General features: G+C 37.0%; 1 protein-coding gene across 1 annotated transcript in view; it reads left to right on the plus strand.

The window, feature by feature from the left end:
• The window catches only part of LOC114462769 (proto-oncogene tyrosine-protein kinase Src-like), a 35,560-nt gene continuing 17,821 nt past the window's right edge, over positions 1-17,739 (plus strand). Inside the window, 2 exon segments of the mRNA XM_028445745.1 lie at positions 1-688; positions 15,423-15,704. Of these exon segments, the coding sequence (XP_028301546.1) occupies positions 15,431-15,704 (274 nt within the window). The 5' untranslated portion in view covers positions 1-688; positions 15,423-15,430.

Below are 17,739 nucleotides of genomic sequence, written 5' to 3' on the forward strand. Positions count from 1 at the left end.
GTATAGTCATTTACCACACGTGTTTAATCATTCCTGTCGTTTGAGTAAAAGCTGAAATGTAAATGAAACAAACACAGCAGGGTTTTCTCGTGGCTGCCAAACAACGCCTCTGTGGATTTCACGGGCGTCGAGTTACGCAATATGACGCAAATCCCTTCCGCCACCACCACGGCTGCTGCTGCTGCCGCCGCTACGTAAAGAGCGTAACGTCCGAGCCTCGTCGTGTTCTCGTGTTTCGTCAGTGATGCGCTACGCTCCACCGTGTATTTCCCTTCAACCTAGGCATGTCTTTGCTGCGCTCGTCGTCGCATGAACCCTCCTCCTCCTCCTCCTCCTCCTCCCGGTCCTCCTCCTGGTCCTCCTCCCTGTCCACCGTCAGCGGTTGAACGGCTACGGAATCACCGCTGTCGGCTACGGGAGCAGCTGCGCCCCGTGTAGCAGCAGGACTCAGGGGCTGTTCCCGGTGTGTGACCTCCTCCCTCCCCCCCTTTTTAAGGGCGATTCTGGTTGAGGAGGGGGGTTAAGAAGAAGAAGAAGAAGAAGAAGAAAATCGCTAAATGGGGATTTGTGGCTGTTCCGAGGTTTCCACAGCAACTGTTTTTCTCATGAGGACAGCAGCGAGGATCTGACGCGTTTCTCCCGCTGCGCGTCGCTGATCTGTGGGGCTCGATCTCCAGACGCGTCCACGGTGAGTCATTTAGACCATTTTCTTTCCATTTCTATCGCTAGAAATCACAATTTACAAGAGTTTGAACCATGTATGCGCCTGTATGCTACATAAGTACATTGCCATGGTTGTATTTCATTGTTGCTCAGGCCGTTCAATGTGTGTTGTTCCCACATTTGGCCAGTACCACGGAGGATAGGCTACTACTACTACTACTACTATTACTACTCTACCCAGCATTATAACATCTATTCATATTCACAGCCATTATTATCAATTAAAGGCAAAGACGCACGCGTTCGAACCGCGCACACATGAATAAAACCAAGAATTCAAAATGGAGCTGTACCAGCACCTGTTTGGATCCATCAGGCCTCCCACCACCACCACCACTAGATCATGGTTGTCCCATTCCATCCATCGCTCCCATTCACAATTCCACTGAAACGTGCCAACGTGGATCCGTTTGGATGCTCCTGGTTTTCCTCCTCCATTTCCCCAGTAAGAGAAGAAGACATCATCATTGTGACAGCTGTGGGCACATCCTATACCCCACCCTGGGGTTCTTTGAAAGCACCAACAACAACAACAACAACTGCTGTTTAATCCCGAGGAAATAGCATTTTAATCACCATTCTAATCTTTTTATTTACACTTGTTTTAGGGAGTTGGACCCATTCCAGCTAATTTCCATAAAGCTGTGGATTCAGATATTACATGTTTAAACCAGGGGTTCTCAACTGTTCTCACCCTGGGACCCACATTTTGCCATGACCCACATTTTTTTTGGCCATGGCTATTGATCTTGAGGTAGTTCACGGCTCAACTAGTATCAACTTCCCACTGTCGCTAAATGCTTGTTCATTTTGGGTTTTTTCTTTCTTATTATGATTTTTTTTATTTTGATAAGCGCATTGAGATGACTGTTGTTATTTGCGCCATACAAATAAAGTTGAATTGAATTGAATTATTTATCCGGAAACGTATCAATAGACTCCCCGTCTATGCATACACAGGAGGGGTGTGAAAAATAAAATTGATTTCACGATATATCGCGATTTTTTGGGTGCCGATTTTAAATTGATTTTTAAATTTAAAAAAAATGTTTTTTTTTATTATTATTATGTTTTTTAAATTTAATCAATATTTTTGTGTATTTGTGCAATATTTAAGTGGTGGTTACAATGCTTTCAATGTGTTCAGATCAGTGCTTAAACTGATACAATAGGATACATTATTTTTTTCTTATTTTTGTGCATTGTCAGTAACTCAGGGTGATTTATCCTTAATGTTCTCACTTACAGTTGTTACAATGCCGTCATAATGTTGTCATGGTTACTTTGAGACTTCTACACAGTAGTTTCAGTTGCACTTTATTTTATGATGCAGTGTATAACACTGCATTTTTTTTTTCAGTGAAAATGTGCAAAAACACTAATAATACATAATAAATAGGATGTTTTGAAGCAAATAGTTTGACTCAATTTGTCCTCTGACTGATCAATATCTTCTGATGAACATATACAACAACTTAATTTTTTATCTCTACTTTTAATTTTGATATTAACTGGGTATCGTGACCCACGTATCGTGATATGTGTCATATGGCAACATCCTTGCCAATACTCATCCCCCTAATATGCAGGATTGGTGTTCATTGGCCAATTTAGGTCATGTGATAGGTGCACCACGTGACTTAAAGTTCCGTCAGTTTTATTTGAGCTTGTATTTATTTTAAGCTACCCCGCTAACCCTTTTGTTTTAGCCCTAACCCAGGAAATACCCCAAAATGTATTTTTTTTTCATATATGGTGGAATTTGCCATGCTAAATATGTTAAAATTAAAAAATATAAATGACAAAAGCAGCATTCGAACCCACGGCAGTGGACAGAAGAATTCTTCAGTCAGGCACCTTATACCACTCAGCCATCCTCCTAACACGGTGACAACGCAGGCACATTACGCTTATGTTGAAAAGGTCCAGAAAACATACTATTTTTAAATATATATATATATAAAGAATTCAACCAACCAAGTTTAATTTTTCAAATATAGCTGTTGAAAACACACATATATAATCTTTTTAAAACATAAATCTATGCATTTTCCTGTGTAACATGCATTTTACACAGCATTCCTGTCAAAAGAAAAGTTTCTTTCAAAATACGACAAGTCCAACATGAGAGACAGTTTTCCCGATACACGTGAATACGTCAAATTTGCCCCCTGTCCAATCAGAACCCTTCCCAACTCCCAGACCTAAAGTGGAATTAAATAAAGCCAAATGAACCTGTTTTTCATGTAAACCTCATTTCGGATTTGCTATTTCCTTGTAAACATGAAGTAGAACACTTTAGTTCTGAATAATTTAATTGAGAATAACTAATTCCGATTTTTAAAAAAACATCACGTAACCGTGGCCATTAAGTATTTATTTATTTTTCACCAGCTGTCCGCGACCCACCCAGTACAGGTCCGTGACCCACCAGTTGAGAATCGCTGGTTTAAACCATGGGAATAAAAAGCTCAACACTCGCCTTTTACCGCTGCACGACCTCAGAATAAGGCACCTCTATGGCAGACTCATGAGGTCAGAATAGCATCATCAAACACACCTCGTTGCAAATGATTTACCAGCAGAAAGGAGTGGGAAAGTGAGTCCAACACAAAGTGTCCACTGTCACTACAAGCAGGAAGAAATCATTGCTGCTTTAAGGATTACTGATTAATCTGGGGGGCACTTTATTTTAAAATGTCTTGTCATGACACATTTTAAGATCCTCTAGGTTTGTGAGTCCCATACTTTTTTATGCTTAACACCCAAAACAGGAAATAGGTAGCTCGTCCATCTTTTTTTATTTTTAATCTTTTTGCATTATTTAATTTTTTGGGGGGGACAGTGGCCCAATAGTAATAGTAATTAGAGATGGGGCAATATTATTAGTCCACTCATATTATAATCCGATATTTGCCATATAATGTAATATTGGTCTTAGGGGTGTCCCGATCTGATATTGATATCAGATATTGGTCCAGTATCAGCCAGAAAACAAATATCGAATTTTATGGGACTGCATCTAAAATATCCGATATAAGTGCTCCGTTAAATTGTTGTTGTTTTTGTCCCCGCCCTCAGTTGTTCCCACCATATACTGACAGTAAAAAATAACTGGTGATCTTGAATTGTTGACTATTGTTCTCTGTTTGAGTAAAATCACTTGATCAAGCCTTTTCTAACATTCCACACTACAAAATAAGTTATATAGTATGTATGATTTGTGCTGATATCGCATCGGATCGATATCGGTATCGGCCAATACGCAAGGCTGCAATATGGGCATTGTATCGGAAGTGAAATAGTTGTATCGGGATATCTCTAATTGGTCTACATTGGTATTTGTTTTCCCTTGATGTTGAAAAACCTAGTTGTGCTAATATGGCACTTTTTCCATTACTGAAATTGAATAAGTATTCTTATTTTACACAGATGATGTTCATTTGTCATATATATATCGTGAATGAGAAATTCAGTGTTGGACAATATCTTATATCGGCAAAAGCCTAAAAACTAATATCGAACATCCCTAGTTTTTATATCTAAAATTTTTCGATAGCTTCTCTTTTTTTCTTTTGCCTTGAATCATAATGTTTTCTTTTATGAGATAATTAATATAATGGAAAAGTAATACACATAACTATAATTCTCCGTTTTTCAAAATTTGGTAAAACCTAATATATATTTTAACCATATTTTATTTGAAATTCATTTGTAAATATACTTGGTTTATTTAGCATGTGGTCCCAAAGTGCTTGACAGTATCGGCCACATTCTCCTATTCACAAACGAATGTGACAGTGCTGTTATCTAATCCACCTTTTGGAGAAACTCGGGGTTCAGTGTCTTGCCCGGGGACACTTTGACACAAAGATAAATATAGTTTTGGGATGGAACCTCCAACCTGTTGTTCATAAGACGATCCCTCTAAGGTTGCAGCGTGATTGAGCCACGTACTGCCACCTACTGACCTGGAGGAGTATGTAATAAAATAATTGGCTTTATATCAGACGACGGACAGTTTTCTACGTCATGCCTGATGAGAGGATGAAAATCACTGAATTCTGAACTTCCAAAGTAGCTTTTTAGCACATTAAAATGAACACGAGTGCTACTAGTGATAACAGCCTGTGAATATGTGGAGTTAAAGGTTTGCTAAGAGCGAGGCACCCTTGACACAACCCAGCACCCCCCCAATGTCAGCTAACATTAATCATGCTGCAGCAGCTGTTCGTTGTGCTCCCCATCACTGGCTGCCACTTCGAGTTGGACACAAAACGGAAGTGAGTTTTATCAGCTGAGTCCCAAAGTCCCCTCACCCGCTTCCCCCACATCCCATAATCCCTCGCTGTACGTTTTGCGGTTACTGGTGGAAAAAAAAAGATAAAATAGGAAGACAAACTGTACATCGAAGAATCAGTCGGGTAATGATAAAAACATTTGGGAAAAAGATCAGTTTCATTCACAAAATTCAAAGCTTTTATAAAATAGAAGCATTGACCATTATTAAACGTTAAACATTTGATTAGATTAAATACCCCTCAAGGCAATATATACAATATATATGACTGTTCTGCTTTTTCTCCAGCCCCTTTAAAATCAACTTCCTGTTTTCTCTATGGCTGCAGGCTATATATAGATGACCTCTGTGATATACAGTATGGATATAATGTATGTGGACCGGGCTTTTTCCTGTCATCATTTAATAAAGAACAGGAAAGCACAGTCACAATAATGTGCTCATTTTCTTTTGTCTCTATTATTGAGGAAACATCCGTTGTTTCACTCCTTTTTTTTTTTTCCAAGGGCAATGAGAAATGTACTTATTCAGCTAAAAACCTCAAATCTGCAACCGTCTGTTGTGACTCCGACTATCGTTTTGTTGTATCCAAACACCTTCATGTGGCAGATCAGAAATGCTCAGCTGTAAGAGGCAGATTACAAAAGTGAGATAACTGTTTCAGTTTCACGAGCGTTGGCAGTGTTTTGTGTGCATTCCATCCATCCGAGCCATTCTATCCATCTATTCAAGTCATGTCATCCCGGGCAGCAGTTTGTTTGCCAGTCGGTCTCAGAGCCAGTTGATCCTTGTAAAATATAATTGACAGAAAATCATGAAAAGTGAGTTTTATTCCTCTAGTATTTGCTTTATCTTGCTATGTAATTGCTGTAAGGCAAGTTTCTGTGATGTGTCAAACATGAAACTTGCATTGTTTCATTCCTGTTCAGCAATGCAGAAAGTTCTCCGTATAATACAATAAATAACAAAGTGTAACAATCTATCAATCTGTAGTACGGATGTATCAATTGGTTAAGCAATGCTCCATTAAAAATAATAGAAACTAAAAACATCCAACATTGTCAGTGAACTCAAGTTTTTTTTCTTTTTGCTAAAAAATAATTCATCATATATAGTAGAAGTCTGAAACATTTCAGCAATAACATTTTCAAAACATCAACATTTCCTGGTATTTTTTCTAGTGGCAGATGAAATTTAACTGGTTGTGTTGAATGGGTATATGCCTTTTCCAGCAAGTTCTTTTTGCCTTTATTTTTAAATATTATGTTTAGGTTTCATTTATTCAGACAACTGTTTTTCTGGAAATTTACTTTGATCTCCTGACATGTTTCGACTGTCAACTGCCAGTCTTCTTCAGAGGCGACTGCTGATGGCTTTGATGTTTCTTGACTTCTGCGTAATAATGATGATCATTATATAGGTTTGAGCTCCGTGTGTCCGTCCAAGTTAAAGGGGACAGCTTTTCTCAGAAATCGTTTAAGATAGGATATCCAAATTCTGGCAGAGGATGTTGATGACTATAGCTTCTTGTTTATTATAATTACGTGTAATAATGATGATTATTACGCAGAAGTCAAGGAAACATCAAAGTGAATTTCCTGAAAAATAGTTGTCTGAATAAATGAAACCTTAACATGCTATATAATATTGTCTTAAACCAATCGAAGGCCCCGGAATCGAGTTAAATGGAATCATGGCCTACTTTATGATATCTGCAAATATCGTTTCATTGTTCAAAGAATCGATTAAATATTGTATCGTCATGAAACTGATGATTTACACCCCTATAAATAACTGGTTGGCAGCCCATTGCAATAAGCTTGCTCTGTTTTTTTGATGGTCTTAAAACAGTCTTGTGTGAAACACTCTTACATAATGATATTACAAAATGCAAAAATAATATTCTTATATTTATGATACTAAGTTGCATATGTTTATGTGCATGTAATCCTCTTATACAGCTTTTGTTCCCCAGTTCTAAAGGCCCACAGTCATGCATCTTTTAGCTAGATCACGTCTTAAACTCACCTGGTTGTAAGGAATGGCTTTCAGTTATTACCACAGAGTTGTATGATGACACAATGCTCAGATTCATGAGAGCTAGAGAAGAGACAGGGTCACATCTACAAAATAAAGGCCTCTACAAAACTACCGTAGTATTTGACTAATTTGTCACAACAGACGCAGAATAAATATGGCCTTTTCCAGGTGGTACGAGGCCATAATTAGGCAGCAACAGTCAATCTAATAATATTTTCCAAGGGGGCGTATTTGTGCTACAGTGTTCCTCACAAAAAATGTAATGTGTTGAAAACCACAAAGCGAAAGGTACCAGAGTATATGGACACTTTCTAAAGACATCTTGTACCAAATGAGACAGGAGTGGGTTGTACCATTCTTTAATCATTATGTTTTAAGGGTAACTAAGTAGAGCTTTCAGTGTAGCTGCAGCAGACATCACCAGAACTGCAACATGTGGTTAGTTTTTTAGGTAATGTTAGCACTGCAGAGGACAGCTCATGGTTTTGTCTGTGTGTGTGTGGGTGAATGCATGTCTCTCAAGTAGATACGTTTTCCAGAGGTGACAAGTAACAAAGTACAAATACTTAATACTTCTTTTTAAACACATATATGTACTTTCTACTCCTTACATTCTAAAAATGAGCTTGTTACATTTAAGATCTCCAAAGATGACGTCGCAACGTAAAAAGATGCAAACCAACAACCGTGAAGCTGGGACTCATTTTCAGACCAAAACGGACACGTCTCCTTTCCTAGAGAACATGATTCTCTTGAGGCTAAATTAAAAAATGTTCATAGTTTGAGCTTTTTTCTGTTAGGAAGGTCCCTTATTTTTATGGTTGACATTTTCAAGTTTTTAAAAATGTTAAACTCAAAGCTGCTCTGGGTTTAATTGAGCATTTTCTTGAAAAATTATATTTACAAAATATATCTATAATGAGTGCTAAATTAGCCAGGTGTTCATAAAGGCCAACATTTCATTTATTTCCTGCAAGTTTTTAAAAATGTTAAACTCAAAGCTGCTCTGGGTTTAATTGAGCATTTTCTTGAAAAATTATATTTACAAAATATATCTATAATGAGTGCTAAATTAGCCAGGTGTTCATAAAGGCCAACATTTCATTTATTTCCTGCAAGTTTTTAAAAATGTTAAACTCAAAGCTGCTCTGGGATTTTTGAGCATTTGTATTTTATTTTTTATTTACAAATTGTATCTATAATGTTGAGTGCTAAATTCTCCAGGTGTTCAAAGTTAACAGACTTAACTTGTTTCCATGTACCAGTTTTCTACAAGTTCTTAAAAGATAAAATATATTGAATTTGCTGGTCTAAAAACCCTGTTTTGTTATTGGAGGGGCATTTCGGGAGTGGTGGCTTGTAATCGGAGGGTTGAGGGTTTGAGTCTTGCCCCAACACTGTGAGATGTTGAGCAAGTCCCTTAACCCCCAACTGCTCCCTGCTGCTCCTCAGAGATGGATCAAATGCAGAGGACAAATTTCATATATGTGTAAACGTAATATAAAGGCGAAAGCCCCTGATTTGTTTTTACTTTTTAATATTTTACTTAAGTAAAGCGTGCACTTTTTTGTTTTGTTCAAGTGAGGGAGCAACTTCAACACTTTTATCAATAATTTTTTATTGAAGTACCTATACTTTTACTTAAGTAATGAAGACTAGTACTTTTACAACCTCTGACATTTTCTGATGGTCTTTGATTTTATACTCATACGACTTTAACCATCAGAGATTTAGACTGGAAACTGCCACCAGAGAAAGTTGAATCCATTGCAGAAAAACCAGGTGTAGTAACAGATGAACACATTGAGAGGCTTATCAGATTTGTGTCTCAACTCAAGGCAAACAGATGTAGTGTGGTGTAGATGTTTCAGAGTAATCTAAATGTGCTTATACCTTGCTGAACTTTGTTTGATTACCATTTTACAACAGACGCAATAAAATATCCAGCTTGAACATAACCAAACAGTTACAGGAAGCTGTATTAAGAAAACACTTAGTGTTACTTACTGTTCTCTATAAACCATAGGAATGTACTTGGAAATCTCATTAATTTACCAGTTTTCGGAAATACTGACACCAGTGACGGGAAACTACAAGCCCTATTCAAATGCAATTAAATCAGCTTTTTTCCCCCTCTCCATTCTTATATTCTGTTACAGTGCCAGTAGCAGGTCCTTTTGACAATATCTGCATGCTGCCCTGTGATTGGCTGGTTGACAGATTGGCTCTATGTCCATGTGTGTGCATACGTAATGTAGGCAGTGAGTTTATTTGCAGTAACAGAAATTAAGTGTGGTTGTAGACTTGGTTCATTCATTCAGCTCAACAAGCTCTGACATAAAGTTTGTTAGCTTCATTTATCTTGACTTGTGCCAAGGAACCAGGCTTCGTTGGATAACATGCAAAACATAGTTGAAAATTTAGATCTCGAGTCATCTGTTCGAAAAACCAAAGTTGACTATAACGATAACGTATGGCTGGGCGATATGGACCAAAACTCATATCAGTATTTTTTCTCAAAATAGCAATATACGATATAAATCGCAATGCTTTTTTTCAAATGAACTCTGACCAGAAAGACAATTCGGGGTTAACTTTGATGATCCAAATGCCACACAGTCACATTTACAAACAAAACTTTATTCTTTTTCTCCTCTAAGGGACAGCATGTGTAAGTGAGTTCTGCAGTGTGGCTTGTTTAGGGGAAGGTCTGGGTTAGAACGCACTCAGTAATCCATCTAACTGTGCTTTGTATGCTGTCCTGAGAAGTAGTAAAAGCAGCAACTCATAAAACGTGTTTTAAAACAAAATAAGCTGTATAAAAATATATATAAAGGCGATAACCCTAACCCATCCCAAAAATATCATATTATATAATTTGGGAGCTCATTATTGTGTATCAGTGTATCGCTCCACCCATAGTATTTACAATAGCATTAAAAACCCTTGGATACAGTATTTTTGTCCAATCTGCAGTTACGACTTCGATTTGTTGGCATTGTTTATTCCTTCTATCAATGTTGCTGTATCATCACTCTTCAATTTTCATCCACTTACCGCCACAGTTTTGGAATAAACCACATTTTAGCACTTAGTGATATTACGGCACTCTGAGTGCATGTTGGGAAACGATGTGAGGCTTTGCCACAGTCAGATCTAGAGTTTATAGAGATGTTGCGTATAAACTATAGTGTTGGAGTCACTTGACATCGTGTGTGCTGTATGGTTCTCTCGGGACGCGACTGTAAATGATCATTGCCTTGCCTCGTCAGTGTGAGATCATTCCTAATGCATAGTCAATATTTCTGAATCAATCAAAAGGCCTGATCAAAGCCAGAAGCTAGGGCATCAGCAATAAATTGGCTTGATCTGCCAAATGCTTTCACCAGTGAACAGGCCTCAAAGCTTTTTTATTTATGTGATGTTCACAGTGCTCTACTTTCCAGAAAGAATAAAAGTATGATTTGTAAATGGTGCATCATGGAGTTACTGATCCCTTATGAAAACCTTTCATCTCTGAAGAAGAATCAACACAGGAGGAGGATGCTGAAAGTATGTCAAATACAACTATAACAAAATCACTGCACGCTTATTTTAAAGTGTGCATTAAATTCACCTTTGGATATTTGTGAGAGTGTGTAATTTAAAGCAGAACTAAGTAACTTGCGGTTAGCTATCCCCCTAAAGGTCCCTTTTCGTTATGTCACTGTTGTAACACACACACACCCCCCGCCCGCCTCGGCCGCTTGCCCCACCCCACAGCTACATGTGCACCATTGCTCTCCCAAGACGGTAGCAACCGATCACTGAAAAATCCTAATACAACAGTGACACAAAGGGTGCTTTCACACATATAGTCCCATGTGAACAGTGTGAGGAAGAGAGACAAGTAAAATAAATGAATGATGTGGGAGTAATACGGAAGGGAGTGTGGAAATGTGTGTGAAACTGTGGGTGCTGAAACTGGATGGATGGATGAATAGATGGATGGATAAATGAATGGATATTTGTGTGTGTGCTGCCTGACGGAGCACTGGGTGTGTGTATGCGTGCCTGTTGCCACGACAACAGTGTTTTTATTGGGCTGCAGTAAAGCAGTACGTCTTGCCACTGGATTGGAGGCAGGAAAGTTGCATGTGGATTGCAACTGTTCAGATTCCTGTGTGGAATTTAATCAGTCATCCAGCAGTCAAGGCCAATAAGAAGTCTAAGGATAGGGAGCTTTAATTTAATCATTATGATCTATTTTAATGGTTCATTGTCCACACATGTTGATTTATTTTCATTGGTTGTGTCATCCTTGAAAATGGATCATTAGATGAATAACCTCGCTTGTAATCAAATTGCTGTCTCTTGGGGAAATAGAAATGCTTCCTTAAAATGTGATCTAAAGACAAAACTGAAGTGAGACACTTGCTTTAACTTTTACTAAGCATTTTTGTTCATAATTTTTTTGGGGGTTCAATGTTACTATTATATGATAAAGAAATAAAAAAGGTGTAATTATTAGAGAATGTTGCATATATTCAGTTGGTGTAGTTATTATCTTGTTGTGTTGACCCATTGCATTACTGGCTCAGTGATTTTTTTCCTCAATATTGCGATTGCGATTTAATGTGCGATTTTTTTATCAAGGGACTCTTGTCATGTATTTTTTTAAGGAGCACAAGCAATAAATCAATCTGTTTCATAATAAACTATTACAGATTTATTTCAACTTTAAATAAATATAAAATATAAAGCACAGATTACAACAATAAAGCAAACAAATCTGTGGCTTTACCTCTTCAACATATCTAACTAACTTCACGTTTCATGTGGACTGTGATTTTTAAACACTCTGAACTTAACAACACAGCACAAGATAGGACAAGAAAAAGAAAAAAATTGGACTCCACGTTCCACAATGCAATGTGCAAAACTTTACCAAAAGGTGGTCTCGGTGGAAATGAAAACACACTTTTGAGCGGATGTTTGAACCTTTCACATCTTTTTTTTTTCAACCAAATGATCTTTGATTTATCGATTTATGAGACACTAATGATTTATACCCAGAAACTTTAAATTTTATTGTGTTTATTCAGAATTTAAAATGAAGTTCTGTCTTTCAGATCAATTTTGGGGTCAGAATGTTCTAGATAGGCAGCTTTCTTGAACTGCGGTCATACATTTTTCATGTGGGCACATGTTGCATCATGGGATACATCATGATCCCTCACTCAGTCTTATTGCATCCTGGCAGGAGTTGAATGCTAGTGCTGGAAGTCACTCTGATGCTTTCCTGCCCACACACACATCCTGATTGTAGACACCTCCACCGTGCATGTGGATTTCCATACCTGTGTAATTATACCCTATACACACACACACTGTAAACACTCACAAAGCCACAGCTGTCCATGCAGCGCACATCTGTCTGCCACCTACACTATCATCCCTCTTCCTCTCTGTCTGTGGGTAAACCCCCACCTGTCAGACTCACACAGAAACACTCACCATGACACACGCATGTGTTTAGGAAAAAGGATGTGAGACACAGCTGTGCTTGGGTGTCAGTGTGTGACATAGCCAAACACACACACACACACTTCTATACTTGCAGGGCCAATGTTATTTAATGTATGTGAGGCTGTCTTTGTTTCAGTCGGTCCGAAATAGTCTCTGACAGTGACTCACACCCCAATGCCTGGAGGGGGATGTTCCAAATACATTGACTTTTCCGTGGGATTATTTGACTGTCTAAGCATGTAGGTCTTTATCGTTCCATGACAGCACAGCATGACTTGACATGTTGCATTTATCAGGTCATAAGGGCTGATTTACGAAACGAAACTTTTAAGCATCATTTTAAGTACATTTTACTTGCAAGTAAGGGTATAAGAAAAAAAAATTATTTGGCAATATATCGCATTATTTCACCGCATGATTATTATTATTGTCTGCTGATCACTGATGTTTTCCTGACGTAGCAGTTCATTTTGTCTTTTTTTTTTTAGTCATTTTTAAAAGCCCTTTGTGCAGTCACTCCTGTTGATTCTACACAGCTTCCAACTTATCCTGAGTTACCATGACTACCTGTCAACATTGAGCTATTCTGCAAAGCTGCATTTAATAAAATTTCATGAAATAATTCATTAACGGTATCATTGCAGTCCAAACAAATCTGACGTTGCACACCCTTGTACCAAGCAGCAGCCATGTTGAAAGTCTCAGGTCAATCTGAGCCTGATTCGCAGAGATATTTGAGGAAAAAACACAGATATTCCTTGCTTTATAGATAGATAGATAGATAGATAGATGTTAAGGTTTTTCTTTTATTCAGACAACATTTTTTCAGGAAATTTAACGTCAAAGTGATCAGTAGACACCTCTGAAGAAGACTGGCAGTTGACAGTCGAAACATGTCAGGGGATCAAAGTAAATTTCCTGAAAAAAAGTTGTCTGAATAAAAGAAAAACCTAAACATATTAATAAAAAAGAAAATTAATTTGCTGGAATTATTACACATTGGACCTTGTTAAACTACCTCACTACTCAATGCATTTTAGATATGTCTTACTGGACAATTTTATACTTTTTTTAGAGTTTAAAAACTTAATAAAAAAGAATCTGTTGTAGCGGCAAAAGTTTAACTTTTTTTGAAAAATGTAATTTGACAGTTTGATAAGCATACCACTCTTTGATGATATTGATAGTTGAATTACAGTTAGTTACTGTTTACTTGCTCTTTCAAGTAAAAAAAAATGAAATAAATTGTATTTCATACCATTTTTTGTGAAATGCCGTGAAATTTGTAATTATTGATATTTCGATATGCGAGATGCATATTATATCGGGATATATCGAGATATATGGTATTGTGACATGCAAATCGTGAATCGCATCGTATCATCAGATTCATGGCAATGCCCACTAGAGATCGACCGATATATGGACTTTTTTTCAAGATCATATAATATACTAGGATAAGGATATTTGTTCAGGCATCCGTGTGGGCAGCTGCAGCCACCGCTTGACTGAAAATAAAAATTGGTATCTACATCGGCCTTTGAAAATCCCATATCGGTCGACCTCTAATGCCCAACCCTATTTGTAAGTAAATTACCCTACCAAATTTGTTGTGCTGCTTACTTTAGCACTTTAGTCTGGTGCTTTATTTTCTTGTGAATGGTTATTGATCCAGAGAAGATGGGATATGATTGAATTTGAAATGACCTTGTCTCCTGATGTGAGAGTATAAACATGTAAGATCTGACTGGAGACACTCCAAGGTGACTTTATGGTGGATTAGTAGAGTTACATGACTGGTGCTCGGCATCCACAGCTGAGGGGGACTTATGTTTGAGCTTAGTGAAAATAAAGGAAATCAAACAGAATCACTTCCGTTTGCTGATTGAAAAGACTGCTGTAAATGCTGTAAAAATGGTGCTTTACAAAACCTAAAAAAAACATCTTTTTATCTTCTGTATAAGTTGCTGTGTCAGGTTAAAAAAACCACCCACAGTTTGTGTCTCCTCGTTGCAGCAAATCTGCGCCATTTTGTCATTTCACCATTATTCTTAAACAGATATAAATCCATTAAATGTTAATATTCTCAGTTAAAAAAAGGCCCTTTTTAAAATTCTTGCAAATCCCATCACCATTCCTCAGTTTTTCTTAGGTTTTGTTTAATACATAGTTTTAGAGCTTTTCAACAAAGCATCTATTTATTCCAGCAAGTTGTTTTTCTCTTTTCTTTTAATAATATGTTTCACTTGTTTCAGGAAATGTACTTTGGTCTCCTGGCACATTCCTGAAACATGTTGTCTGAATAAATGAAACCTTAACATATAACACAAAAAAAGAACTTGCTGGAATTAATACGCAGAAGTCAAGGACACATCAAAGCGATCAGCAGACGCCTCTGGAGAAGACTGGCAGTTGTCAGTGTAAACATGTCAGGAGATCAAAGTAAATGTCCTGAATAAATGCAACCTTAACATATTATAGAAAATCTATTCTATTGTTTTAATGAATGTACATTTATTCTGTGTGACTTTTTAGTGAAGTGTGTGAAGCTAATGTTGATTTATTTGTTGTTATTTCAATTTATAATTATAAAACACAAAACGTACCACTCAACAAAACACTAATAACTATTTAAGTTAAAATATTGATGTCATTGGGTTACTTTAGATTATATGTTGACTTATAATAATTCTAACCGAGGAACTCCAGCATTTACTGTATGTTAGCTTTATTGGAGAATATTTATACAATCTTACACAACATAAACTGAGTTTAAAATATAAAATGCACGTCTCATCTCTCTGCGCTGTTTTGTCCTAAAAGCCATGCTCATTGTTGGTTCTCGTCCCAGGTCTACACATGGGGGCGGGCAAGAGTAAGCCCAAGGAGCCGGGCCAGCGCTCCATGAGCCTGGACGGAACCATCGGCACAGGCTCTGACAGCGGGCACTTCCACCACCTGAGCCCCGCCCAGCAGACTCAAACCCCCAACAGGAGCCCCGCCTTTGGGACGGGCAGGCGGGGCCACCAAGGGCAGCACCAGCTCGCCCCGACAAACACCCCCGAGATGGCTTTGTTCGGAGGGGTGGACCACACTGGGACCATCACGTCACCGCAGAGAGGACCTCTTTCAGGTACAACTTACAACACTGCAGTGTTTTTCAACCTTGGAGCAGCCTGAAATGTCTAGTAGTTGATTAAAAAAATGACTGATTAGATTTTAGTTTTATTAATTAATTATGCAATTTTTTCCAAAAATGCCACACACAATCTCAAACAACTGTATTCTATACCTTCACTTCCTCAAAAATAATTCTTGTTAAAATAAATACAGTATAAAAATGTAACAATGAAATAGTTAATTGAATAATATAAAATTTAAATATACTTTTGTTTTTCAAAACACCACACACAATCTCAAACTGCATTTTATACTTTCACTCCCCCAAATATGAATCTAGTAAAAGACATACAGTATAAAAATCAAATAGTTAAATAAATAACAATAAAAAATATGTTTAAAAAAAAATAAAAATATTATTTTTCAAATTAAAACACCAACACACAATCTCAAACTGTATTTTGTACTCTCACTCCCTCAAGTATAAATCTAGTAAAAAGAAACAAAGTATAACAATTAGTTAAATAAATAATAAAAATTATATTTTAGTAACAAAAAAAAACAATTATTATTGTTTTTCAAATTAAAACATCACACACAATCTCAAACTGTATTCTATACTTTCACTTCCTCAAATATAAATCTAGTTTAAAAAACATACAGTATAAAAATATCTGAGTGGGCTCATCACTATATTGCTACTTGTAACACTATATCACAAACATGATCAAAAAGTAATATAAAAAAACTCTCTCTCTTTGGGTTTACCAGAAATGTGTGTTATCAAATAGGGGTCACGACCCAAAAAAGGTTAGGAACCACTGCAATAGTGAATTATGAGTAGTTTTTGTTTAGTTTTTTTAAACTAAGAAAAACAGAATAGCTTAAGTTAAAAAAGAAAATATGTACCGCTATTAATCATGACATATTTTAATGTTGCTAAAACCCTGTACGGAATATCTCTCTTAAAAAAAGAGCTGAATAACTGACAGGAACTCAGACAATGTGCTCTGTTGGTTGTGTGGTTTGCTTGTGGTTTCTCACTGAAAAGATGTGAATGAACAAAAGGTTTCATGACATCTGGTGAGAACTTTAACTGTTTTTTTCTGATCACAAAACTCCTAAGTGACTTAAAAAAAAATGTCCAATTCAATCCAAAATGAATCACGGTGCAGTAAAACACTTCAAAGTGGCTTCTTGGCTTTTTCCCCTGATCATCACATAAGCAGTTTTTCCTTTGACTTTAAGGCCCTAATGTGTCATATAGTCCACATTTATCCGTTCCTGCTGTAATGTGACTGGTTTGAGTAATGTTGCTCCATATCCGGACAGCAGAGGCACGCTTCCCTATTGAAATTCGCTCTGTATCTTCCTTCTGTCGCGTGTCTAATGGGCCGATCCATGGAAGGCTTCATGATAATGTTTGGATTGCTGCTTCTTTAAAAGGAAGAGATGAGAACCTAGACGGAAAGTGAAAAACCAATAATGTGATTACTTTGTCCTTCAAGGGTGATTGTTCACTAGTCGTCTGGAAGTCAATATTTATTAGGCGTCAACGAATAGCTTGATCCAGAGTCGTATGTCCATTACACACACTGTGGAAGTGTAAATACAGCAAGTTCTACAGTTAGAGGTGTAGAGTACTGATAAGTCCTACTCAAGTAGAAGTACTGTTACTTGATTGGATTTTCAAGTGCAAATACAAGTAAGTTATACATAAAATACCCCCCATGTTTATTTTTGGTAATAAATCTTGCCACGGTTGCCCTACATACAGTAAACATCCTGTGTATAAACTTTAAAATGAAATATTGCACAATTAGAACTTAATTTTTTCTTCCACAGAGGCATCTGTTTAAAATAAAAGGTTTGTCAAAATGTACAATTATTTTTTAAATTAAAATAACACCAATGATTTCAATTCAAAACTCTAAAACTGAGAAAATAACCAGCATTTAATGCTGTTTTGGCGCCATGCATTACGTTGAATTTGATTGGGCGGCTATGATGGGATTTTTCTGTTGATCATTTTAAAACAAAAAAAGAAT

The sequence above is a fragment of the Gouania willdenowi genome, chromosome 5 (assembly GCF_900634775.1).
Source record: "Gouania willdenowi chromosome 5, fGouWil2.1, whole genome shotgun sequence".
NCBI lineage: Eukaryota > Metazoa > Chordata > Actinopteri > Blenniiformes > Gobiesocidae > Gouania > Gouania willdenowi.